This window comes from Lynx canadensis, chromosome D3 (assembly GCF_007474595.2).
Source record: "Lynx canadensis isolate LIC74 chromosome D3, mLynCan4.pri.v2, whole genome shotgun sequence".
Lineage (NCBI taxonomy): Eukaryota > Metazoa > Chordata > Mammalia > Carnivora > Felidae > Lynx > Lynx canadensis.
In genome coordinates this window covers 86,039,895-86,064,613 of record NC_044314.2, presented here as the reverse complement: position 1 = coordinate 86,064,613, position 24,719 = coordinate 86,039,895, and the positions used below count along the sequence as shown (strand labels likewise).

Genomic DNA, 24,719 nt, shown 5'->3' with positions numbered 1-24,719 from the left:
CACTCACATCGCTGTTGGCAAGAGGCCTGAGTTCTTCACCTTGTGGGCCTCTCCATAGGGCTGCTCAAGAGTCCCTGTGACATGGCAGCTGGTACTCCCCCACCCCAAATAGTGGGGGAAGAGAGAGCAAGGAAGAAGCCACAGTGCCTATTATGCCCAATTTTGAAAAATCACATGCTGTTTACTTCTATCATATTCTATTAATTAAAAGTGAGGTACTACGTCTAGCCCACACACCAAGGGGAGGGGAATTTGGCTCTATCTCTGAAAAAGGGAGTCTCAAGGACTAGTGGGCATGTTTTAAAGCCTCCACAATCTCCTAGGTCTCTGGCATGGGCGTACCTTTCTCACTTAGGACCACTGGGTATTATAATGCCTTCCAGAGGGAAATTAACAAATCTTTTCTCTCCTCACATGCTGCTTGCAGAAATGAGGTTTGCGGCTTAATGGAGACAGGCTGTGAACTGACAAGCAGTGAAAGGAAGGGGGACCCCACATAAAGCATATATTCGGCTCCCAAATAATTGGGAGTGAACCGCATTTCCTCCCTGCACCTTATGGGGGTGGCAGGAAGAACTGGGGAAAAAATTGGATGTGAAGCTGAAACCCAGACAGGGTGCAGCTGGGTGCTGGGATGAGCAAGGTTCAAGGGCTGCCCCTGGCAGTTTCTGGTGGCTGCAGGAAGTCTTTCATCTCCTCTTAGGGACTCAGTTTCCCCTTCTACAAAGTGGGGATCCTGTCATCCCTGCCCCACCTCCCAACCATGCTACAGGGAAGATGGAGCCTACAGTGGATGTGACATGTGGGTAGGACAAGATGTTTGTCTTTGTGGCCTCGTGTAGATACAAGTCTCCAACTGCCATCGGAATCCTTGGCTTTTCGATCTATTCTCTCACAGTTGCACTGGGCTTTTATCTCGGCAATGCTCATTTACTTTCAGCTCTCCTCAACCACGTTTGCTGGTATTAGAAGCGGTCATCCCTGTGTAATATATCACACAGGGAATCTGACCTAGAGAGGCTGTTGACGTCACACAGGCATAGAACTGTGTGGGCCACACACCCACATCCCAGGCTTCTGGATTTCTGGCTTTTCCTCTCTACATCCACACCTTTTTAAGAGGAACAAAGAAGTCCAGCCTTTCTGTGCTGCCATGTATAGATGCAGACACTGTGTTAAACACTTAGCATGTACATCTTAATGGTACTGGAAGCAGGTGTTACTCTCCTCATTTTACAGACAAGGAAATTGAAGTTCATATGCTTCAGTGCAGGTAACAGGTGCAGCAGCTGAGTGTAAGACAGTAGGGGCTGGTGTGGATGTGGATAACTTCAAAAATTCATTCATTCATTCATTCATTCATTCATTTTGAGAGAGAAAGAGAGAGAGGGAGGGAGGGAGGGAATCCCATGCAGGCTCTGTGATGTCAGCACACAGCCCAACGCGGGGCTTGAACTCACGGACCATGAGATTATGACCTGAGCCAAAATCAAGAGCTGGACGCTTAGCCGGCTGAGCCACCCAGGTTCCCCTCAAAATTCTTCTTAAGAAACAAGACAAAAAAACAAAACAGAGCTGGCCAAACCAAGCACATCGACGGTCTGGTTTGACCCATGAGGGCCACCAGTTAGAGGCCCCTGATCAGTTAAACAAATGGGAATGCTGAGTTCCAGGAGGGGGAAACATTTAGTCCAATGTCACACAGTTGGTTAGAATAATTATAGGGCTGTATTGGTGGGTGCTATACTTAACACAGATGAATCTGATGTGATCCCTGCTGGGGCTTAAGCTGAGGCATTTGTGACTAAAAAAGTAATAATAATTTTCCCGTGGGGACAGCCTGGTCCAGCTGTAGGGCCTTCTCTCAGCTCATTTAACTCCATCTATATTTTGTGTGTGTCAAAGACCTTGCTCAAGAACACCCACTCAATGACTGGTGCTCAGATCCAAGGTGAGAGATATTTCTTGTCATACAATTTTTTCTTTTAAATAGACAGAACATACATATGGTGAAAAAATCAGCCAGTTGCAAAAAAGTTCGCAGTATAAGCTCGTAGCAGGCCATTGGAGAGGTACTAATAGGCGGGCCATCCTGTAAATGACACCGGGGAGCAAAACCCTGGCCCAGGGAGTTGACCACCTTGAAATGGCTTCACTGCTCACTTCCCTAAAATGGGGATTATAGGGCTGTCTTATTTATTTATTTATTTATTTATTTATTTATTTATATTTTATTTATTATTTTTTGAAGATTTTATATTTTTAAGTAATCTCTACACCCGATGTGGGACTTGAATTTACAATCCTGAGGTCAAGAGTCGCGTGCTCCGCTGACTGAGCCAGCTGGGGGCCCCATGGTTGTTTTAAAGGTGTAATGATACCATGCATATAAGTAGCTGTTGGTATTAGCACTTGATAATTAGAGTCTATTAATTAACATTGGTGGAGAGCCCCAGGAGATGGGGTTTGGCCAAAGACTTAAGAAGCTTGATTTCTGACCCTGCAGAGGTGTCCTGCCCCCTTGGGGTTTAGGGGAAGGGTGTGGGGACAGAATGGGAGGAGGGCTGTGGCCCCGGTGAGCATGCCCTGGAGGGTAGGACTTCTGATTTGAGCTGGACCATCTCCTGCAGCCGGAAGTCAGTGGTTGAGTTTGACTGTAACCTGCAGACACTGCTTCTTTGAGAGTCTTGGGATTTGCCAGGTTAGACTGGGAGGAGGCCTGAGAAACTCTGAGACAGGCTGCCTGGGTAAGCATCATCACTGACTACGATAGAGACCTGGGTGGGCGAGCCTCTGCTTTCTCATCTGTAAAATGGGGACAATCTTGGGAATGACCTCAGACGGTTGTGAAAATTGATTTAATAACCAAAGTATCATAGTGCCAGGTACTGTGTTAACATGTATATATCTCAGTGAATTCCTACAGTGATTCTATGATGCACGGTTACACAGCTACTAAGAGGGCAGGTAAGGGACATCTTAGAATGGAGAGTTGAACTTCAGGTCACCTCCCTGCCATTAGGATGAGAAAACCTGCTCAGGGAGGGAAAGTAAGTTGCCCAAGGTCACAGAGATAATCTGTTTTAGGGCCAGAGCAGCATAACCTGGTCTCCGAGCTGCCTGCCAGACCTGGGATCTGACACTCCCTCCAACCCCTAGCCGTGCCCCAATGGACACATGTAAGGAAGGTGGCTTTGCTGGGTGGTCACCTCCAGTAGCAGGACGGCGTCCACACTCCCTGAAAACGGGGGTACAGGGGTTCCTGAGCGCCCGCCTGCAGAGCTACCCTCGTGCCCCCACCCAGCCGAGGCGAGGGGGCGGCCGTGGGCGGCGGCGGCCTCCCCTGGCGCTGGCCGACTAGCTTCCCTGTCGCCGCCGCGGCCTCCCTCCTCCTTCCTGGCGGCCGCCGCGCCGCGCGGGTGTTCAGTTTCAGCGCGGGGATGAGCGCAGGCTGCGCCCAGCTCCCCGAGGAAGGAAGGAAGAGAGAGAGGGCTGCACAGTCCTCGGCCGGGCCCTGGCAGCGCCGTGGAGGGGGCTCGGCTCCGGTCTCCGGGGCTGGGCGCGCGTCCATCCTGCGCTGCCGAAGGGGACGCCCGGGAGCCGCGCTGCCGCCGCCGCCGCCGCCGCCGCCGAGGGTAACCGCGGACGCGCCGGGCGGGGCCGGGCGGGCGTCCCTGCGCTGCGCCCCGCGGGCCCGGGGCTACCCCGGGAGCCACCGCTCCTATGGGGCGCGCCGGGGCGGGGTGTGGGTCGCCTCCAGCCCGCGGGCTGCGCGGCCGGCGTCGCGGAGCAGCTCTTTGTGTCTCCCGGGGCTGCGTGTAAGTGTGTAGTGTGTGTGCGCGCGCGATCGGCGCCTCCAGCCCCGTCACCCGGTGCCAGCTTTTCCCAGGTTTCCCCCGCCAAGACCTTTGCCCGAAGGGATGCCGCCTGAGCCGCTCGGGGAGTTTCGCTAAGTTGGAGGGAAAAGGGCGGGGTGGGGTCGCCCGGCTTCCCCGGATCCCAGGCAGTGCCCCAAAGTTGGTGCTGCAGGTGCAGCGCCCCCTCCCATCACGCTCCTCCCCAGCCTGCGCGGGCCTTGGGAGGCGGGAACCCCCCAGAGGCTTAGCTCGGGGGCTCCTGATTCTCATCCCCCAACTTGGAGGGTGCGCTCCTGCACAGAAGCCACCGGGGCGGTGGGGGGTGGGGGGTGTTAAGGGGCGCGGCTTTCCGGGCAAGGGGCAGCCGAGGCGGAAGCCAGGCTGGCTGGCCGGCGGGGAGAGCTTAGCGGCCGTGGCACAGAGCCGGGGTGCCCATGTGACTGCGGTGTGCTTTGGAAGAGGAAGCTGTAGAGGTCAGTGCAAAGGCGTCACGCCAGAGCGAGCGGGAGCAGGAGTGAGGGGGGAGACCCGGAATGAGCGCGGGGCAGCTGGGAGGGCGGGGGTGGCGGCTGCAGGGGCCCCCTGGACAAAGCCGCCCTGTCACAGCCACCCTGGCCGCTCCAACGCATGCAATTGCCCGGCGGGAGGGGCGGCCCGGCCTAGCGGCCAGGAAATGAGGGACGTGGGAGGAGGGGCCTCTCTAGGAGAGGCTGGTCCTGGAAGTGGCGCCCCCAAGCTCCGAAGGGCCCCAGAGGATGCTGAAGGGTGACTGGGAGGGCAAATCAGACCCGAGCACAACTTGGAGAACTTTCCTCGCACATAGCTGCCGCAGCTCGTAGTGATTCTGTCCACGCGTGCTGGGGACGTTGGGGCCGGGGTGGGGGGGGCGGGCGGGGGCGGTGCGGGAGGTTGGGGGGTGGTGATCGGTGTGGCCAGGCTAGCCTGGGGCCTGGTGCCCAAGAGACACGCTCCTCTCCTCTCCTCACGGGCACCTGGGTTGCTATCCAGCTGCAACTGAAGGAAGCACATCTCCCACAAACACTTAAATTGTTTTCACGAGGCTGTTTTCTGTTGAGGCCCCGAGGGGGTGGAAACCAAGGTTAGATTAAAAAAAGAAAAGAAGAAAAGCCAGACATAGAGGTGGTTTTAGGAAAATGAGGACTAATATTTTGAGGTGGTTTTTGGAGGGCAGGCCGGTGTGTCCGTGGGGGTGGGGTGGGTTAGGGCTTCACCCCCACTCCCCACCCCCATTTCCTTGGAGAGTAGAGGATCACTGGGGTCTTCAGAGTGGAGACCTGGCCGGGCGGTGCTGGGCGGAGGTGGGAGGGTGCGGAGCCCCAGCCGAGCTGGGACTTTAACAACCCCAGCGCCAGCCCCGCAGCCCGCGCCTGTCTTCGTGACAGGGCTGCGTCCTGTGCTGTCAACTACACCCCTCCGATGGGGTTGCTAGGCAGCAGGGCTCTGATGTGCGGGAAGGCCTTCTGATTTGTCAGCCTCCTGCAGACACATGGTTAAGGCTCCTTCCAGCCTATCCGGAGGAGGGACGCGGGGCACGCTGCCTGCATACTGCTGAGCCCCGGGTCCACCTGAATGTGAGGTGCAAAAGGCAGCTAGAGGGAGGGGGGCACCTGGAGCCCACCAGCCTCCTAACCAGCTCAGCCCCTAACCGCCCCCACCCCCATTATCTCCACTGGGGCTTGCTGCTGGCTCCTCCCTGCCAGTCCCTGCCCCATTCCTCCCCTCTTCCCCAAACCATGGAAAAGCAAAGTGCAGCGGGGAAAAGAGGTCAGTGGGGTAAGCATGTGTGTGTGGGCCTCCGGAGATGCCAAGGTGCATGAGCATGGGCCGTGGGGAGGCTGCCCCATCCGTGCTGCCGGTGGCTCTTGTGGGAAGGGGTGGGAGGGGAAGAGGGGGCCCTGGCATCACTGACTGCCAGGCCTGGACTTGGAAGCCTGCTCTGCCCCCCCCCCCCCACTTAAGCTCTGCCCTCCCCCAGGAGGGCAGCATGGCAAGGGAGGAGGGAGGAGACTGGTGAGTTCCTGTAAGGAAGGGTGGGCTATCTGGCTGCTGCTGGAGCTCAGAGGAGGAGCTGCTGGCAGGTTCCTTCTTCCGAATTCACTTCCTTCACCCAAGTCTCTGAAGCCCAGGTTCTCCCCTCTGCCTGTCCACCACCTAACCCCAACATCTGTTAATCTCTTCCCCCACCTTTTTTTTAGCAGCTATATGGAGATATAATTCATGTACGATTCATCCATTTAAAGTGTACAATTCAGTGGTTCTTATGTTTACAGAGTTGTGCATTCACAGTCCATTTTGGGACGTTTTTATCACCCTAAAGTGAAACCCTGTACCCATTAGCAGTCACTCTCCATCCCTGCTCCTCCCCCCCGCCCCCCCCCCCCCCCAGGCCCTGGCCACTAATCTACTCTCTCTGTAGATTTGCCTACTCTGTCCATTTCATATATGTGGAATCCTACACTGTGATCTTTTCGTGGCTGGTACCACGTACTTTGAGCTGCATTGCTCACTTTTCAGTCCCCTGCAGTTTGTCTTGCGATTTAACTTTTCCTGTGCAGTGCTCCATTAAGAGTGTCCCGTCCTGAAGGGCAGGTGTCTTAGGCATTCTTATGCCTTTCTCTAAGTGCCATGCCTAGGTCTGGGCTGGGCCGTGGGTTGGCTCTCAGTGATTATTGAACGAATGAGGAGATGAATGGGGACTGGTAATTGGCAAGCCACAGGGGTGGTTTACAATGGAATTCCAGGGGGTCCAGCTGCTGCAAAGGGGACTGGCAGCTCAGGAGAGCTGCAGGTACAGGAAGGAGCTGGTAGGAGCAGAAAGGAAGCCTCTCACTGGGGTAGGAGTGGGGGCGGGGCCAGAGTAGAACTGTCTGTCAGGAAGGAACCAAGTGGCCTGTGGGTTGTCAGCTCTCTCCTGGGAACCTGAAAACAAAAATGCCTCCCCCAGCCCTGGGGGCAGGTGGCCAATGCTTGAGATTCATCATCTGATCACAGGGGCTTCCCCCATGGGGAACTCCGATTAGAACTGGGTTTAAAAAGAAAAGAAAAGAAAAAAAAATCCCCCAGTGTTAGCATTTGCAAAAGGGCAGCAGGTCAAGCATCTCTGAAGCTGTTCACTCACCTCCTGTGATTCAGGCGTTGAACTGTTTTTCTGCTCCCCTGCTTCTGTGCTGCAGATACTGTCTGATGAGCGTCAAAGGTTGTTTCACTGACTTCCACATCGACTTTGGAGGCACTTCTGTTTGGTACCATGTTTTCCGGGGTGGGAAGGTGAGTCGAACTGAGTTTCTTCAACTTCTGTATGTTCCTGACTGTTTCTTCCTGGAGGGGCTCGCTCCCCTCACCCACGCCCAGCCAGCCCTTGTCCTGTGACTGCTTTCAGGGCCACCTCCTCACTCTCTGTCTTCTCCTGGGGAGAAGGATCAAGGGTCAACTCTTCTGCATCACGTCTAGTGACCTGTTCACACCTGCCCACCCAGTCCAGTGTTCTAAGCATCTCAGGCCAGATTAGAACTCCAGCTTTGGGTCCCAAGATTTGCCAGCATTCATTTTGCCCACTGTAGTTTTTAGCTCCAGTACTGAGAACATTTAACGTAAAAAGTCTAGTTGCCAGCACCACCTGCGTTCACGAACATTTTACATGAGGGACAGGCGTCACCCAGAGAGAGGAGGTGGGGCGTGCATTCGGGATGCTCCCGCTGTGCTCGGCTCTGCATGTACCCTGCGCGGGTGTGGGTGCCTGAGAGTATGTGTGCCGTCCTGCTCGTCTGGGGCTGTGTGTAGGTTCGTTTTAACCAAACACGTTGGAAGAAATTCTGGGTAGGAAGTCATCCTGCCCGGTTCCAGATGTTTTCCTCCTTCTCCAGAGTGAACACAAGCTGGGTTTATTTATTGGGCCATTTGATCAGACAACTTAGGAAATTCCCTTCCTCTCCTTTCCTTACCTCCTCAACAAGCCTGTGGCTTAGGAGAAAGAATGTTCCTCTCAGTCCAGGAAGCCTACCCACCCTGGTTTTGCAGTGGGAACGGAGATTTCCTAAAGGCAGGCCAAGGGTGTCCCAGGACGGTGGCACAGCCCCCCTGCCACCTCAGAGACCCTTAGGGGCCCGGTCCTGGAGGCGGTGCCCTGTCTTCCCCCCACTCCCAGGCAGGTGGGGCTGTCTCTTTGGGTTGTGGCACAGCCTGGAAGGAATCCAGGACTTTGGCCCGGATCTTCAGCTGATTGCCTCCTTTTCCTCCCAAGATCTTTTGGCTGATTCCTCCAACCCTACACAATTTGGCACTGTACGAGGAGTGGGTGCTATCAGGCAAACAGAGTGACATCTTCCTGGGAGACCGCGTGGAGCGATGCCAAAGAATTGAGCTGAAACAGGGCTACACGTTTTTCATCCCTTCCGGTAGGTTCCGGCCAAGGCTGGCGCTGGGCTCTCCCTCGGCGCCTGGCTCTCCCAGCACTGGGAGAAGGCTCCCGCATCCCTGGGGCCTCAGCCAGGGTTTCGGGCCAAGGAACGGGGTTCTGTGGGCCTCGTGGCATTTGGCAGTCCCTGACAGGAGTAGGCCTCAGGCTGTAGGGAAAAACAGCCCCCTTTCTCTCTCACATCTAACCTGTGTCTCCCCGCCTGTGGGCTAGAATTCACTCCTGGGAAAAAGCATAGGGCCCTCCCTCAGGGGAAGTGTGAATGGTTTCCCTAGGACTTCCTGTGGAAATTTCCGTGTGAGGGGATGACAGTGGCACTGTGGGGAGGGGGTAGGTTCACCCCCTTGAAGGAGGAATTGGGTTGTTTATCCAAGGAAGCAAAGTATGGAGGTTGCAGTCCAAGGCAGGTTCTGGGAAAGGGCAGACCCCAGGGCCGGGAGCTTTACGGGGGTGCCTGAAAGCCTAGGGAATGGACAGAGGGCAATGTGGCATTGGGGAAGGACCTGGTGTGGCAGCCTCCTTCCAGCAGAAGTAGGTGAAATGTAATTGAGGTCAGTGTCAGCTCTTGTACTTGGACTCCCCCTGCCTCAAAAGAAAAATTAAGAAGAAAAAAGAAAAAGAAATTAACACTGCAAGTATAGTAGAGGGCAGTAATTAAGAGCACTGGCCCTGGAGTCAGACTGCACGGCCTTAGTTTAATTTTCAGATGTACTGCTTTTAAGTTGTGGCTTTATGGAAGTGACTTAATCTCTCTGAGCCTTGGTGTTCCTGTCTGTAAAATGGGAGTGAGACTTCCCAGGGTGGTAGTGAGGACTGGAGTGAGCTAAGACCTACATGCCTACAGCTCTTTGGAGAGCCTATAGTTCTTGGACAGTTAAGGGTGAGTCACCAGTGAGTATGACAGATGCCCTAGGGGTCAGGGAGTGCAGTCTTTGGCTGCATTGATGGAAACATTTTACCCAGGATGAGGGAGGTGACAGTCCCACTGTATAGAGTAAGGGAGTCAGGTCACATATAGGAGGTAAGTCGACCTAAAGAGTCTGGATACCATACCAGGTGAGATGAATTTGCCTTTTTTTTTTAAGTGTATTTATTTATTTTGTAAGAGAGTGAGAGAGACAGAAAGAGAGAGAGAGCATGACTGGGGAGGGGCAGAGAGAGAGACACACACAGATTCTGAAGCGGACTCTAGACTCCAAGCTGTAAGCACAGAGCCCAATACAGGGCTCTAACTCACAAACCATGAGATCATGACTTGAGCCGAAATCAAGAGTTGAATGCTTAACCAACTGAGCCACCCAGGGGCCCCCAGGTGAGATAAATTTGAAGGAGGAATTGTGTGGTTTTACCCAGGGGAGTAAAGGTGTAAGGGAACAGCAGTCAGCTAGTTGTTGTCTTCTGCAAGAAGAGGTATAGCCAAGTAGTGTTGGAATGACTTGCTCAGCTAGGTAGTGAGCTCCCTGTCACTGGATGTATACGAGTAGAAGCTCTATATATGGCTGTGCCAAGGAGGCTGCAGGAAATTTGCCACTGAGTGGAGGCTTGAACCTTAGGAGTATTCTTTGAAGCGCTTAAGATCCATTGGAGGGAGAAGCTGGTCACACTTAAGTTTCTGAAAGTTGGGTTGGAAGCTGGTCTTGGGTCTGGACATCAAGTGCTAGTGGCAAGTGAGGAGGGGGCCGTTATGGTAGCAGCTCCCACTGAGGGGATAGGGCCTGCACACTTGGGCTCTTCTAGAAAGTTGGGCAGAAAGTAAAGATTTCACTATTAGGGAAATTGGGGATTTGGAAATGGTAGGGTTTAGTGGGGATGACTTTGTTACCATGGACCCAGGTCCATCCTCAGACTTGGGGGAGGGGAGGGACCCCTGTTTGGGACAGGAATGGGTTGCAGTTGGTGGGCAGCATTTATGGTACATACCCTGGCAGATGTGGCATGGAGAATCGGGAAGGAAGCGGTACCCTTCTAAGATGTGTTCAAGCCACTTGTAGGTATTGGAGGATAAGCTGTGATGATTCAAGGGAACCCAAAGGAACTTTGGGCTGGTCTCTGCCCCTGTCTGCGCCTCAACTGTCCAATCTCTTCAATGGGAGTCAGTGGGCTAAACTGTGAAACCCTCAAGGTCCTTCCCAACCCAGCCCCCCTGAGTGCAGGCCTCCTAATCTCTCTGGGAAGACTGGCCTTCTTTCCTCAGGGCCGTTGGCAGAGTTGGGAGGTGGTTCATTGGTTTCCCTCAGTCTGGGATGGGAAGGGTGTGCGTTTTGGGGGCTTAGCGAGTTGGAAAAGGTCTTGAGAAGCAGAGGTGTGAGTGTTTGTTGACGGCAAGAGCGGGATTTGAAGTACAGTTAGCAGATGTTGAGTTAGATCCCAGCCAAGGCTCCTGGGCACTGAAGGTTGTGAGTGAGACATCAGGATGTTTGGGAAGGAAAAAAGGGACAGTTAGAATTTGTCACTTTCTCAGAGGCTGGGGGTACACGTGGTTCCCAAGCATTGATTTCAGTGACCGTTAGGAGGGGGAGGAGTTGGGAGCTTATAGTTACAAACTTGTAGTTTTCCTAAAGATGGATGTTAATGAAAAAAAAAAACAAAAAACCAAGGGTGCCTGGGTGAATCAGTTAGTTAAGCGTCCGCCTTTAGCTCAGGTCATGATCTCACAGTCCGTGAGTTTGAGCCCCACATTAGGCTCTGTACTGACAGCTCACAGCCTGGAGTCAGCTTTGGATTCTGTGTCTTCCTCTCTCTCTGCCCCTTCCCTGCTCATGTTCTGTCTCTCTCTGTCTCAAAAATAAATAAAAACATTAAAAAAATTTTTTTCTTTTTAAAAAGTACCAAAACACCCAGGGGGCACCTGGGTGATTCAGTCGGTTAAGCATCTGACTCTCGGTTTCAGCTCAGGTCATGATCTCATAGTTTCATGTGTTCAAGCCCTGCATTGGGCTCTGCACTGACAGCAAGGAGCCTGCTTGGGATTCTCTCTCTGCCCCTCCCCCATTCATGCTGTCTCTGTCTCTCTCAAAAATAAATAAATAAACATAAAAAAAATAAAAAACAGGGGCACCTGGGTGGCTCAGTAGGTTAAGTGTCCCGACTTTGGCTCAGGTCACGCTCTCACAGTTCATGGGTTCGAGCCCCGTGTTGGGCTCTGTGCTGACAGCTCAGAGCCTGGAGCCTGCTTCAGATTCTGTGTCTCCTTCTCTCTCTGCCCCTTCCCTGCTCTCTCTCTTTCTCTCTCAAAAATAAATAAATGTTAAAAAAAAATTTAAAAAAAAAGAACAAAAACCAAACACCTGGCATCTACTAGTGCTGATTTTCATGAATGGGAGATGATTCTGACACTAAAAATTCGGAAGTACGTAATTTCAGAATAATGGCCAGTACTTTAAATTTGATAGTTTTGAGTTTATGAAAATGTATACCATCTTCATTTTCCTCATTGTGTTGCCAGCCAGTGAAAATTGAAGGACCAGAGTTTTGTGGTCACTGAGGTAGACGGCCACCTGGGGATTCTTCCCAGCACCCACGCCCCCTGAGCTGTGTGCAGACACACATCTGAGAGTTAGGGTGGTTGGGGTGTGGCTTTGGGTGGAGAGTTGGAGAGACAGCCGTGGGCAACACAGCCCCCTGCATGTGGGTTTTCTGTATCGGGAGTAGAAAATCTAATTCTGGCATTTCTCACCTCTGACGTGGGTTTTTGTCCCCACAGAGTGACTTTAGACACGTGACCTCTTACCTGATGCTGGCTTCACGTCTGCCCATGGGTCGTTCAGCAAGTCTTCAACTCAACGCTAATGGGAGGCTACTGGCATGGGAGGGTTTTAAATGTTACAGTCTTTGTGAGACGTGCTTTCACTCTTTTCTTCTTGTGTCTGGAGTGAAGAGGTTGTGTATTGGCTGTGCTGTGGGTGTGGGTGGTTCTCAGGCCTCATTCCTGGGTGGTCCAGGAAAGCTGCCTGGAAGAGGCAGACCTGAAGGTGGCTGAAGAGTGAGATGATCTCAAGAAAGGGGCCTGGGTTTGTCCTGTTGATGAGGCAGAGGCAGTGGGAATACAGTTGCCTCCCCAAGGTACACAGTCAGGGTCAGAGTGGCCAGCGAGTTACCCAGATTCAGCCTAATCATTAGGTGGAAGGAAAGCTTGAGGTGGAAATCATCCCCAAGGAGCAGGAAGTCAGAGAGACCCGGTGACCTCTTTTTCCTTTGTGTGAGGGGACCTGTGGCCAATGCCTTGACCACGTTGCTGGGCTCAGCCTCATTCCTCTGGCTGCACCAGCTTAATGAACTGGTAATGAACTGGTTAATGGTAATAGTAACTCACATTACTGAGCAGCATTTTACATTTATTACTTACCTTTTTGTGAGCATGTAGGGAGCAACTTATTTTCCCTCTGCCTTTTAAGTAACGAAGGCTCCTGGGGCCCAGAGAGGTGAATAGACTGGTCCAAGCTCACACAGTTAATAAGCAACAGACCAGGGCAAGAGCCCAAGTGTGTCTAGTTTCAGAGCCGACCTCGTCCTCCTTTAGCCTGGGAGTCAGCAGACTTGGGATCTGGTCTTCCTTCTCGGCCATGAGACTTTGGGAAAATTATTTGCTCATTTAACAACTTTCTTAAGGGCCCACTGGCAGTGTGGAAGGTGGTAGGGAAGCTGTAAGATAGATTCTGTCTGTCCTAAATGTATGTCCTGCCAGGTAGCAGCCAGAATGGTGGAGCCCAAGTATAGGGACCTGGGAAGGGCCCTGGGGTCAGTGGCTTGGACTGACCTGAAAGTATTTCCCATCTTTGCTTTGTAGTAAGAATCACCCATGATCCAGAATTCACAGGCAGCCCTAGGTATTTCTTAGACTTGGGCCAGTCTGAGAAAAAGTAACCCGAAGCTACTTAATAGCGTAATGTAGCTTGGGCCTCAGATGACCCACCTATAAAATGGGTACAGAGCAGGGAGAGAGGGTGGAAGTGAAGAAGTCTGGATGTGAGATAGAGGGTGGTTGTGCTCAGGGAAATGAGATAACTGCTGCTCACCTCCAGCCAGTTAAAGATGAGAGTGGCCTGTGGGGCCATCTTCCTATTTTTCTAGAGAAGGAAACAATTCAGCTTGTCTTGAGAAATTTCCCCATTACTTTTTTTTTTTTTAATTTTTAACGTTTATTTATTATTGAGAGACAGAAAGCGTGAGCAGGGGAGGGGCAGAGACAGGGGGAGACACAGAATCCGAAGCAGGCTCCAGGCTCTGAGCTGTCAGCACAGAGCCCAATGCGGGGCTCGAACTCACAAGCCGTGAGACCATGACCTGAGCCGAAGTTGGACACTCAACCTACTGAGCCACCCAGGTGCCCCTGGAAATTTCCCCATTTCTGTAACACATGTGGGTCAAACTAAGCACGCTCCTGAGTCTGCTGCAGCCTGTGACCTGCCAGTTTGGGACCCTGGTACCAACTATGAGGTCCTAGAAAGGAAAGGGCATTCTTGCTTCATCTTGGCAGCTGCACTGCCCAGCCTGGGACCTGGCCTAGCTCAGCGAAGGAAGCAGGTCATGGCCCTCTGTGAGATGCCCCCAAGTTCTGTGATTTTTGGGTTTACCCCTACGGCAGCCACAAAGAGAGACAAGTGTGGATGGGGCGGGTGGGCTTTGGTTTCTGAATCCCGAGTGTTTGGGTTGTGGGCAAGACTCCATGTGTCCCACTGTCCCTCAGGTCCCAGGGAACCACCCGTCGGTAGGTTTTATGGGTCGCCTGCTTTTCTTCCACGATTGATCTGTCCCTTGTCGCTTGGCCTGAATAGTCTCCATTATTGCCTTCATGTTGTTGGTGACTCTGGCCTGGAAGCAAGAGACAGATGCCAGCCTCCACAGCCCCGTCACCAGCTTGGGACACCTGCTCTCTCATGCTTCCTGGGATGCAGCCAAGGAGATGCCATCGGGAGAGTGGGGATGGATGGGGCCTATGAATACTGTTATTCCTCCTTGGTTCTTCCTGAGGGGAGTATGAAAGTCATGGAGTAGATTTGAGGAAGGCTGGGGGAGGCAGTGCCTAATCCATTTGAGGCTGCCTGACCCACCTGTGAGGCCCTGGCTTGGGGACAAGAGGAGAGTTGGTAGAAGCTTCTAAAAGCCCTTGAAATTCCCTGCCGCTCCACTTGAAACAGAACCTCTCTTCTGTTTCCCTCTTTTGCTCACATGGCAGGGTAGCAGGTGTACATCAGGTGTGTCTGCATTTCCACCTGATAAGATGGAAGGGAGACTCCAGGGCTGATAAATGCAGATATACGTGGGCATCACTGTTTGCAAAGCCCTGGAGATGGATGAGACTACCATGAATATCAGTGGCAGTTGCTTCCATGGACTGAGCTCTTGCTCACCAGATTCCCTGCAAGGGAGGCAATGATCTCCCTCATTTAACGTGGGCAGGTGAAGGCCAGGAGAGGGGTGGTCAAGAGTCCGACATCACATGGTGAGTTGGCCATGGGACAGTTTCCAGCCGAGGTCCCGGGACTTGGGCTTTCTGTAGGGTGCTGGGTGGGTGTGTGAAGAGCATAGGAACAAGACCCAGGAATCTTTGCCCCATTCAGGCTTCACCCCACCCTGTGCATTTACCTGACCCTGGCGGTCCTAGGTCCCAGTGTTAGGAAGTGATGCTTAAATAACATTGATGGTGGTAACAGGAACAATAATAGCGTAGTGCTGCTCGACAAAGATACAAAAATGGACAGCTGAGAAAATCAGCTGGTACCCAGCTGAGGTCGAGAGGCTGAAGTAGATGTGGAAACTGAGGCTTTAAAGGCAGCAGCTGTACTTGTCCTGCACAGAGGTGTGAAGGTGGTGGGGAAGATGTCCACAAGGGCCGGAGATGTGGGGAGCTCACAGCAGCACCGGGTTTCAGAGAGCCTTCGTTCTCATGCTCTTGGCTGTCGGTTTTCTCTGCCCACCTCGGGGACCGCCAGCTCATCCCACCCTCTGCCCAGCAAGGGAGGACCAGCACCCCGAGTGTCCTACAGATGGCAGCAGTGGCCTCCCAGCTCTCTTCCCAGGTGGCACCTTTGCTTCTGGCAGCCGTGGCCACCGGTGGCTGCCTGTGACTCAGGGCTGGCGTGTTTTGGGTGCATGGTAGGGGAGGTCTCTGTAATTTTCCTCCGAGCAAACAAATTATGCATATAGGTCGGAGAAGAGGGGTCAGAGAAGAGGAGATGTGGGCACCTGGACTTGGGAATCTCAGGGCTTGGGCTGCTCTTTCTGTCCTCTTTCCCCTCTGCTGATCCCGTCTTTCACTGGGAGTCTGTCTACCTCTATCTGTCCTTGTCTCACCTCTGTCTCTCTTGTTTCTCTCTGCGTGTTTTTTTGCCTTCCCAGAATGTTTGCAGGCCCCGTCTCCTGGGGCCTGCACGCCTGGTGCTAAGCCTGTGATAGAGAGATGGTGCATCGCGGTTAAGAACGGAGGTGCTAGCTCTTGCCAGCTGTGACTTCATTCAGCAAGTGACTTACCTTCTCTTAGCCTTGGTTTCAGCATCTGTAAATGGGAGTGGAATACTTCCTGTCCCCTAGCCTCACACTGTTACAGTAGGCTAGAGGTGCATGTGGGTCTGTTGAGCACCTGAAACGTGTGTTAGTTACTTGGGGAGGGAATTGTGGGGTTTGATTTGTCTGGCCTTCAAGGACCAAGTGAGGCTGACTCCCTGGGTTCCAAACCTTATAGGTGACTTCACTTCTCTGTGCCTCAGTCTTCTTTTCTGTAAGTTGGGGGTGAATGTAGTATATATCTCTTAAGGATTTTGTGAGCATTAAGTGAGATAAGTTCTGTAAAGGCTTTAGCCCAATGCCTGGCACAGGGGCAGCCTTCAGTTTTATCCCCAGGATTACTAGGCCAGGCTTGCTTGGAGCTCAGGGGGACGAAAAAGCCGTGTCCCAGGCCATTAAAAGGGCTACGTTCGGCAGGAGAAAGACTTGTCTGCAGCTGTAGGGCAGAGCAGAAGCAGAATTGATGTGGGGGCACAGGTGTCGTGTGGCTAAGATGACCACCTGGAAACGGGCCTTGGGGGATTTTAGTGGCAGGAGGTGGCCTCAGGCAGGAAAGTGTCTGGGTTCTGCAGTTTTTGCAAGGTGTCATTCCTGCATTGTGGCCCCAAGCAATCCTTTGTGACTCCCCCCGAGATGAGTGGTCACTGGGATGCTGAGGAAGAGGCTCAGGAGCTATGAGCAGCCTTGAATAAGGGGTGTCCCGCTCTCTGGAAGGGGCACAGGGCCTGCCTCTTTTGGCTGCTGCGGCCCGGTCCGCCACAACACGGCGAAGCCTTTGTCAAGGCCCTCAAGCTGCCAGCCACCCGTCTTGAGCCGACCAGGAGTTACTACCTGCAGAAGTCCATCGGGGCTGTGTATGTGAGTCCTCTCAGCCAGCCAGGAACCTTGCCTTCCACATCAGGCAGCCCGAGCATCCCCGATTCTAGCCCTGGGTGCTCCCCTGGGCCTCCTGTGATCTTCTGCATGCTTCCATAGGGTGACCCTCCCCGGTGGTCCAGGAGCCAGTGGCTGACCCTCTCTGTGCCCTCCTCACCCCAGGTTGGATCCACGCAGTCTACACTCCTGTAGACTCTCTGGTATTTGGTGGAAACATCCTGCACAGCTTTAACGTGCCCATGCAGCTGCGGATCTACGAGATTGAGGACAGAACACGGGTAAGGCGGCTTCCTTCTCTCCTCGTGGGATTGCCCAGCTCCTGAGCTCTGCCTGGCGCTTGGGGTGTGTGGGACGAGTCGTTCCACAGTCCTCCGTGGTTCCCCCTTCCCTGCTGCTCCCTGCCTCAAGTGGGGGCCTTGGTCCTTGCTGGGGGCTGTCTGCAAGAGCCCCACCCAGAGCCCCTGGAGTTTCTGTTCACCTCCAGGCCAGTGGCAGCCAAAACCCCCTTGTCAAAGAGGAAGTATCTGTTGAGAAAGCACCGTGAGATATCGGGAACGTTGCTTCTTCTTCTCACGTGTAGAGAGGGATGCAAGGGCGTTGGGAGGGATTTTATGGTTGTTCCTGCTGTGGTTTGGAGGGGGCTGGGACCTTGGAAAAGTCAGCTCTTGACCTTGTGTCTCCTCTACCCATGGACCCCAAATGTGATGTAGTGCCCCAAGGAAGCCAGTATCTGTGGGTCTCCCGGGTATTGTCTCTAAGCTCTGCCTCTGTTTGCTTACAGAGTTGGCGGGGCGGGGGGGGGGGGGTTCATTTTCTTCTTGAGAGTAACGGTTTCTCAGACATAGGGAATCCCCGCCCCCCACCCCCCAGGACCAGGGGCTGAGGCTTAAACACCTGACATGTGCCCTCTGCTCTGCTCAATGAGTTTCCTCTGGAAAGCACTGGCTGCTTGCATGCACCCTCTCTCCCATTGTGGAACTCGGCCAAGAGTCCCAAGGCATCTGAGACAGGTCTGAGGTTGGGCAACTGGGACCAAGAGGACCCATTCCTTCTTCTTTCCTCTTATAGTTGTTCAAATATTCATTTCTTTTCTCTATTGAGATTCATTCCACGTACCATAAAACTCACCAGTTATGGTGCACAATTCAGTGGCATTTAGCGTATTCACCATGTTGTGCGGCTACCATCTCTAATTCAAGGACATTTTCATCACCCCAGAAAGAAAACCGCTACTCATTAGCAGTCACCTTCCATCATCTCCCCCGCCCGGCCTGTGGCAACCAACAGCCTGCTTTCTGTCTCTACAGATTTGCCTGTTTTGGACGTTTCATAGACGTGGAATCCTATATCGTGTCCTTGTGTGATTGGCTCCTTTCACTTTGCATGATGTTTTAGGGTTCATCCACGTCGAAGCAGATGTCGGTGCTATGTTCCTTTTTTATGGCTGACTCATATTCCGTTGTATGGCTTGACCACACCATTTCTTCTTGGGCTTTGCCTCAGAGGTGACTTTTTTGCCCCAGAGAGGTAATGTCATGTCTGGACACTAAAGAAGCATCAACTTGAGGCAGATGCTCTGAGCCTGGGGTCTCTGCCTTTCTTGGTCTTGATTTTAGGCCCTGGTCTGCACGGAATCATGTAAGTGAGCCAAAATCTTAGCTACTGTGTGTGTATTTGGCCTCTCTAACAGTCCCGACATTGAGGGACCCTTGTCCAGGGCTTTCCTGGGAGTAGCATTGAGCTCTATGCAGTGGTCAGGTGTGCCTCATCTCCAGATTGGCGGGTTTGCTGCTGGGAGGCCTGGGTCTGCAGAATTTGGGTCTTGTTTTGTGGATTTTCATGCCTCTTTTCTCTGTCGTCTGCCCACCATCCCTTTCCCGGTCTGGTGGATGCTGCCCCGTGGCATTCTGGAAAAAGGCACCATTTGGGTGTGAGTGGTGATCTCGTAGTCTGGGTCAAGTGCTGTCTGGGGCTTCGGCCAACTGTTCTTTGGCCAGCCCTGAAGAATGGGCCAGTTTGTGTGTTAGCTGACTAGGGAGGCGTGGAATAGAAAAGGAGAAATCTAGAAGTGAGGCCCACGACTTTCCAGCCAATTCCTGAAAGCCAGAGTCAGGCTGGGATTTCTAAAGGCTTTGGCAACTTGCTTGGCAGCTGTCCTCTCCCCCAGGGAATCCGAATTGCACATCTCAGTGGATTTGAGCCCCATCATTCCATTAGGAGCCCAGCTCTTCTCCCCTGCTGGGTGGGAGGCTGGAGGGAGGGTAATAGTGCGGAACCCCCAGCGTCACGCCAAGTTCCTGTAGAATATCATGCCCACATTGAGATGAGTGTGGCGGGGTCTCCTCCCCTAAGGCCCACTGTCCCTGTCGTCTGAGTGGGCACCCCATCTGGTTTCCCTGAAGCAGGTTGATGGGCGGGGGGCTGGCGGGCAGTCTGGGCTGGAAGCAGCGGCAGGCTGTTTAATCTGCTTTGATTTCTGGTCTTTGGAGAGGGCTTGGCTACAAGGCCCAATTGTTTATGTCTTAGGAGCCAAAGCAGACAAAAGATGCTGGGGAGAGAGCACGGGAATCCAGATAAAATGCCAGGGCTCCTTGTCAGCTCGCTACAGCTTAATTCTTTACATCCCTGTGAGCTTTCTTAAGAAGGTTATGGTCATTTAAAAATAGTTTTTCAAGAGCCCCTAAAAGAGGGCTTTGCTTGGAAACCAAAGGCAGGGGGTGGGACAGGAAACTGTCAATCTTTAAGCCCCATGATGTGGATTTGTCTAAGAAAAAGAATTTGCCTTTGTGGCCCAACGTGGGGAAACCCCCTCCCATCCAGACCAGGGGAACCCCAAGGTTCTCCTATGTCTAGGAAGCCATGTCTCGCTCGCTAGGATTTTAATTTGGGGAGAGGGGTTCATAGGTGGCTTGACCCTGCTGCCCATGAGGCCTTACCCTGCAAGGGCCTGGCGGTCTGCATGTGTAGAAACCCACATGCATGCCCCCCCCACCCCCCGTGTGGATTAAATCCTCTTGTTCTAAAGATGCAGGGAGTCAAAGAACTACAAAGAACGGGTGTGTTGCATGTTTATTATTTGAAGATAACGTCTCAGCAACTATCACTACGTATTTTTAACTCCAGTTAGGTTCATAAGGGACAGGGATGGTCCAGTTGGTCATTCATTAAACTGCCGTCTCTCTTATGTTTATCTTTTTTTTTCCCCCCCCTAATGGCTCTAGTGAAAGCAGCTTTCTCAGGAAAGGTAACACCACACACTCCATTCCCTCTCAGCCAGTGAATCTATTTGGAAATTGCAAATAATTTTCCCTTCCTCTCCTCTTTCCTCTACCATTGGATTTTTTTTTCCCATTTACTTTTTTTTTTTTCCAGGAGAAAAACAAATTTTAAGACACTTCCACCCACCCTCATATTTTAGTTTTTCAAGTCCCTTGAAACCCGGGAGTTCTGGATGCACCGAAACACCTTTGGTTCTGATCTCCTGAGGTCACTCAGCTCTAAGAGGAAGGGCTAAGGCCGAGTGCTACTCGCATGGGCCTTTGGGAACTCAAAGCTACCCCTTGAGATCCGCTGATAGATTGATTACCCCCCAGGCTAGGAGCGCTGCATGCTTTCTGACTGCCTTGCCTTTCGGTGAACAACTCAATTTGGTGAGGCTCGGAATTTGTCAACAAGTAATGTTGAGCAATCGTGTGTTTAATGTTCCCAGGCATGTGGCTGAAACCTTTTGAAGGCGAAGGGTGGAAGGCGACAACCCGTTTGTAAGTCAATTCTTTGCAAATTTTGTTTCCTGCGGTGCTCTCTTGGAAAAAAAAAATAAAAATAAAATGAAAAAATTTGAATTCCTTCATCAGCATTTATTTGTTTTCACCCAGCCGGTTTCCCTTGGGTTCAGCAACAATGAGGGGAGACTTCTCTTCCTCTCCTGAAATACAGCCAAAAAATAGATTTTTTTTTTTCCCTGAACTAGAAAGATTCTCAGGTGCCATGGTGCCCTTCAATGCAGAGCGGCTCGGCTCGGATGGTTTCCCAAAATTTGAAAGGTCAATTGCAACTTCAGAGTTTTACCAATCAAACCTGAAGTCGGGAGATGTGAGTGGGGGTCTGAGAAGAGGTGAGCCTGCCTGTCCTCAGCCTGCTCCGTAGGTACTGGCAATTGGTTTCAAAGTCTCTTGGTCCTCCCTCTGGAGCAGGGGTGGGGTTGAGGCTCCCAGACCCTTCTTTACAGGAGGAAGTCAGGGTCTGTCTCAGTCTGAAGTGCCCCTCTCCTTTTTAAACTCCGAAGGGCACTGATCCAGTGACAGTGAAAAAGGATTAATACTATCCCAGCATTAAAACCAGGGTTCTTGGGAAAGTAGCTGGAGCCAAGGAAACCGCTAGATGATGTTCCCAACTCCATGCATCCCCTGGAGGAGCTCAAAAGCATGCGGCGGCCAGGATCTCATTCCAACATACCATCCACCAGAGGTGGGGAGGTCAAATGGACCCACTAAGCAGATGGGAGAAGTGAGGCCCCCAACATGGGAAGAGGGCCTCGCTGTTGAACACTGAGTCAGCGGGGCCTGGGGTGGCCGGGGGACTGAGCTGGGACTCTCAGGGCAGAGCTGAGGCCTTTTGCAGGTGGGCACTGTGAGAGAGGCAGCAAAATGGTATTTTAGGGCAAACGGAGGAGCTAAGTGTGCTTGTCTTTGCCTTCATCTCACATGTAGAATGTTGCCTGTACACTATTGCAGAAAAAGGTGGGAGCGTGTTCTTGCTTAACATCCAACTCCCTGAGTTTCTGGAAGATAGTAGAGGTGAAGAGGGGTCTGGTCCCTTGAGGCAGACACACTGTTGGTGAGAGGGCAAGAGAGAAGGCTGGGAGTGAGCCTGGACATACAGGATCTACGTGTAGCCTTGGAAGAGAGGGCTCAGCCCCCTGGGGTGGGGGTGGGAGGGAGCCAGGGACCACCTTCTCACCACCCTCATTCCTCACTAACCCTCTCAGGATGAAGTTTCCAGAAGGTTCATCTGTGCAAGGCCATCAGTGGTATTGCTTCCTTCCCATCTTCCTCTGCCATCTCGTCCATATAGACCCATCAGAATCCTCCTGGAGCCCAGGCCTTTTCATAATTCTGATACACAAAGCTGTCTGCACCTACACTTCCTCCCCTATAAGAAACTGCCAAAAGGGAATCTCCATCTGGTCTCCTGCACCAGACCCTGGTGTTAGAGTGGTCCCAGGTCACCGTGGGGACTTGGGTCTAGGGAGTCCTTCTGGAATAAGGGCTGGACAGTGCCAGGTGGTTGTCGGGGAGGAGCAGGAGGTGGGCCCCTCTGAGTCCCCGCCCCTGGCGGTAGGAGAGGCCACACCCCCTCCCTCCTCATTGGTCCGCCTCGTGTTGCCTCCTTCCCAGAGTGCAGGAGATGCTTGATAGCCCGTCTGCAAATGGGTAAGGTTTGGGGGTCGATTTCTGCCTTTCAAGGGGCAGGGAGGGATAGCAGAGTCTGTGTAAGAATTTTTTGAGAACAAGGAGGAGCCTGTGTTTGTTGTAGCTGGAATCAGGATCACATCCGCAGGTACCCGCACCCTCCGTCAGTAGGTCAGGGGACAACTCTTGTTTCTCTGCATCTCACAGAAGCACAAAGCGGACCCCATCCGCCTTTCCCTGGCGGCATGCAGCTCAGGGAGCTTTGAAATGATGCTGTCACATAGGCCTCTTTCTCCCCTCTTCCTCCTCATTTGTGCATGCTACTGGTATCTTGCCCCTTCCAGCGCCTCTCTCCTGCCTTCCGGCCCGCCTCCCCCATTTTTCCCCTCACACCATTTGTGCTCTTGCTTAAGATGGTGAAAATAACTCCCACCTGCAGAAACCCCCTCCTCCCAGTTTCCTCCCTGTTTCTCCTTTGCCCTCCAGAAACTGACTTCTACTCCTGGGTCTTTGCTTTCAGGTGCAGCCCAAATTCCGTTACCCCTTCTACTATGAGATGTGCTGGTATGTCTTGGAGAGATACGTATACTGTGTGACCCAGCGGTCCTACCTCACTCAGGAATACCAGAGAGAATCCATGCTTATTGGTGAGTGAAATAAGGACTGGCCGCCTCCACTGCTCAGCTGGGCAGGAAGAATTTTTTCAGTGTGGCCCCTGAGAGTCCCTGGGTTTCTGGAATTCTTTTGAACCAAAGTGTCGGATAGATTCCTAGAGACCCCTTAGGAAGGGGAAGCCATCCTTGTTGACCTTCCATTTGGAATACAGGGTCCAAGAAAATGAAATTGTGACACCCCCCCCCCCCAAAGAGTCCCACTGGTGGCCTCCAGGTCTCGCTGGTGACCGTTTAGGTGTGAGGAGAATCCAGTCCAGGCATGGTTGCTGAGACAGGACCCCCACGGAGCAAATAATCCTGGTTGTTTTATTTCTCCGTGGCCACCAGCTGATCCCCCTATCCTCACCCCTCTGCTGCACCTAGGGGTTGGTTTTTGTCTATATGGGAGCAGGCCCGCGAGGTGCAGCCAGTCCTCAAAATCTGAGGCCAGCTTTGAGCCAGCGGGAGGGGTGACCAGGGCTGGAGACACAAGCTTGCCAGAGCAGTGGGTGGTTCTGACAGAGGCTGGGAGAGAGCGTTTATAGCCACAGCTGCGGAGCCCTGCCTTACTTCCTTTATTTAAAGGGACATCACCCCCCAAATGGCTCAGTCCTTGAATCTTGACTCATAGGTGCCCGCCTGAAGTTGCCTCTAGCTGTGACAGTGAGCCCCCAGGAGCAATCTGGAGGAACACCCATCTTCCCTCTGTCCCTGCCTCTGAGCTGTTACTGCTGAGGGGTTTCCTGGATGCAAAGTCTGCTGAGCCTCATTCATGGTTTCTGTCTCATCACAGGATAGAAAAATACGATCGGTCTGTCTCCTTTAGGGTTTGCACTGTTTCTTTCTCTTGCAATCGCCAGGATTTTTAGATTCCCTATTTTTTTTTTTTTTTTCTCACTGCAAAAAGCCTTCTTCCCTCCTTCCCTTGACTTTCATCCTCGGTGACTTCTGGGGGTTTCACGCTGGGCATATGATGGGGAACAAATGTTTCTGCTGGGGTCTTTATTGGGAAGTGCTTCTTTACCTCCTAGAGGTTCAGTTTTGTCTGGGGAGTCTGTTGTGAGTCTCAAACATGTCAGATGATGTAATATTCAGGTGTGGAAAAGTCTGAGACCCCACAGCCTGCTCTTTGGAAGCTCCCAGCTTGGTAGGAATTAGGAAATGATTCTGAAATAATGAGATAACCCCTGTGGTTGTAGTAGCTCCACGTCCCTGTGGGGACCGGACGCTTGATTTTGTGGCAGTCCTCAGGACCAGCAAACAGGAGGTCACATCTCTCATTTGTGTATTTAGGGCCATAGGAGAACATCCCCGATTCCATTTGCAGGCATGAGACAAAATCTTGAGGCGGCATTTGGGTCATTGGTGCCTGATTTTTTCTTAAAATTTCTTGTCTTTGTTTCTCATTGTCTCAGCACTCCTCCCACAAAAGAAAAGGGGAGATGTTAGGCAGTTGCCTCATTTATCAAATGCTGGTTGTGCACCAGGACCCATGCTTAGTGATGCCTTACTGAATCCTCACCATAAGTGTTCAGAGGAAGCATTTTGTGCCATATATATATATATATATATATATATATATATATATATTTAAGTTTATTTATTTATTTTGAGATAGAGAAAGTGTGAGTTGGGGAGAGGCAGAGAGAGAGAGAGAGAGAGAGAGAGAGGGAGACTGAGAGGATCTGAAGCAGGCTTTACACTGTCAGTGCAGAGCCTGAGGCAAGGCTTGAACTCATGAGCTGTGAGATCATGACCTGAGACGGTCAGATGCTTAACTGACTGGGCCACCCAGGTACCGCGTGTGCCTTACATTTTTAAAAACATGTAGTTCACATATCCTACAAGTTAATGTGTACAACTCAGTGGTTTTTAGTATATTCCCAGAGCTGTGCAATCATCACCAGTCAATTTTGGGGTTGGTTTCTTTACCCCAGAAGGAAACCTGTACCCTTGAGTTATCTCCTTATCTCCCCCTACCCCA

At 52.3% G+C, this 24,719-nt stretch overlaps 1 protein-coding gene across 6 annotated transcripts in view; it reads left to right on the top strand.

Moving 5' to 3' along the window:
• Window positions 1-24,719, top strand: part of KDM2B (lysine demethylase 2B) — a 126,554-nt gene that overhangs the window by 34,654 nt on the left and 67,181 nt on the right. For 4 of the 6 annotated variants that reach the window (XM_030335724.1, XM_030335727.1, XM_030335723.1 and 1 more), the window contains exons 7-10: window positions 7,052-7,145; window positions 8,119-8,272; window positions 16,834-16,949; window positions 22,603-22,729. In XM_030335724.1, coding sequence (XP_030191584.1) covers window positions 7,052-7,145; window positions 8,119-8,272; window positions 16,834-16,949; window positions 22,603-22,729 — 491 coding nt within the window. Of the gene's footprint in view, window positions 1-3,391; window positions 3,636-4,244; window positions 4,331-7,051; window positions 7,146-8,118; window positions 8,273-16,833; window positions 16,950-22,602; window positions 22,730-24,719 lie in introns of those variants that run through there. The other 2 variants (XM_030335731.1, XM_030335730.1) reach the window with 2 other exon arrangements.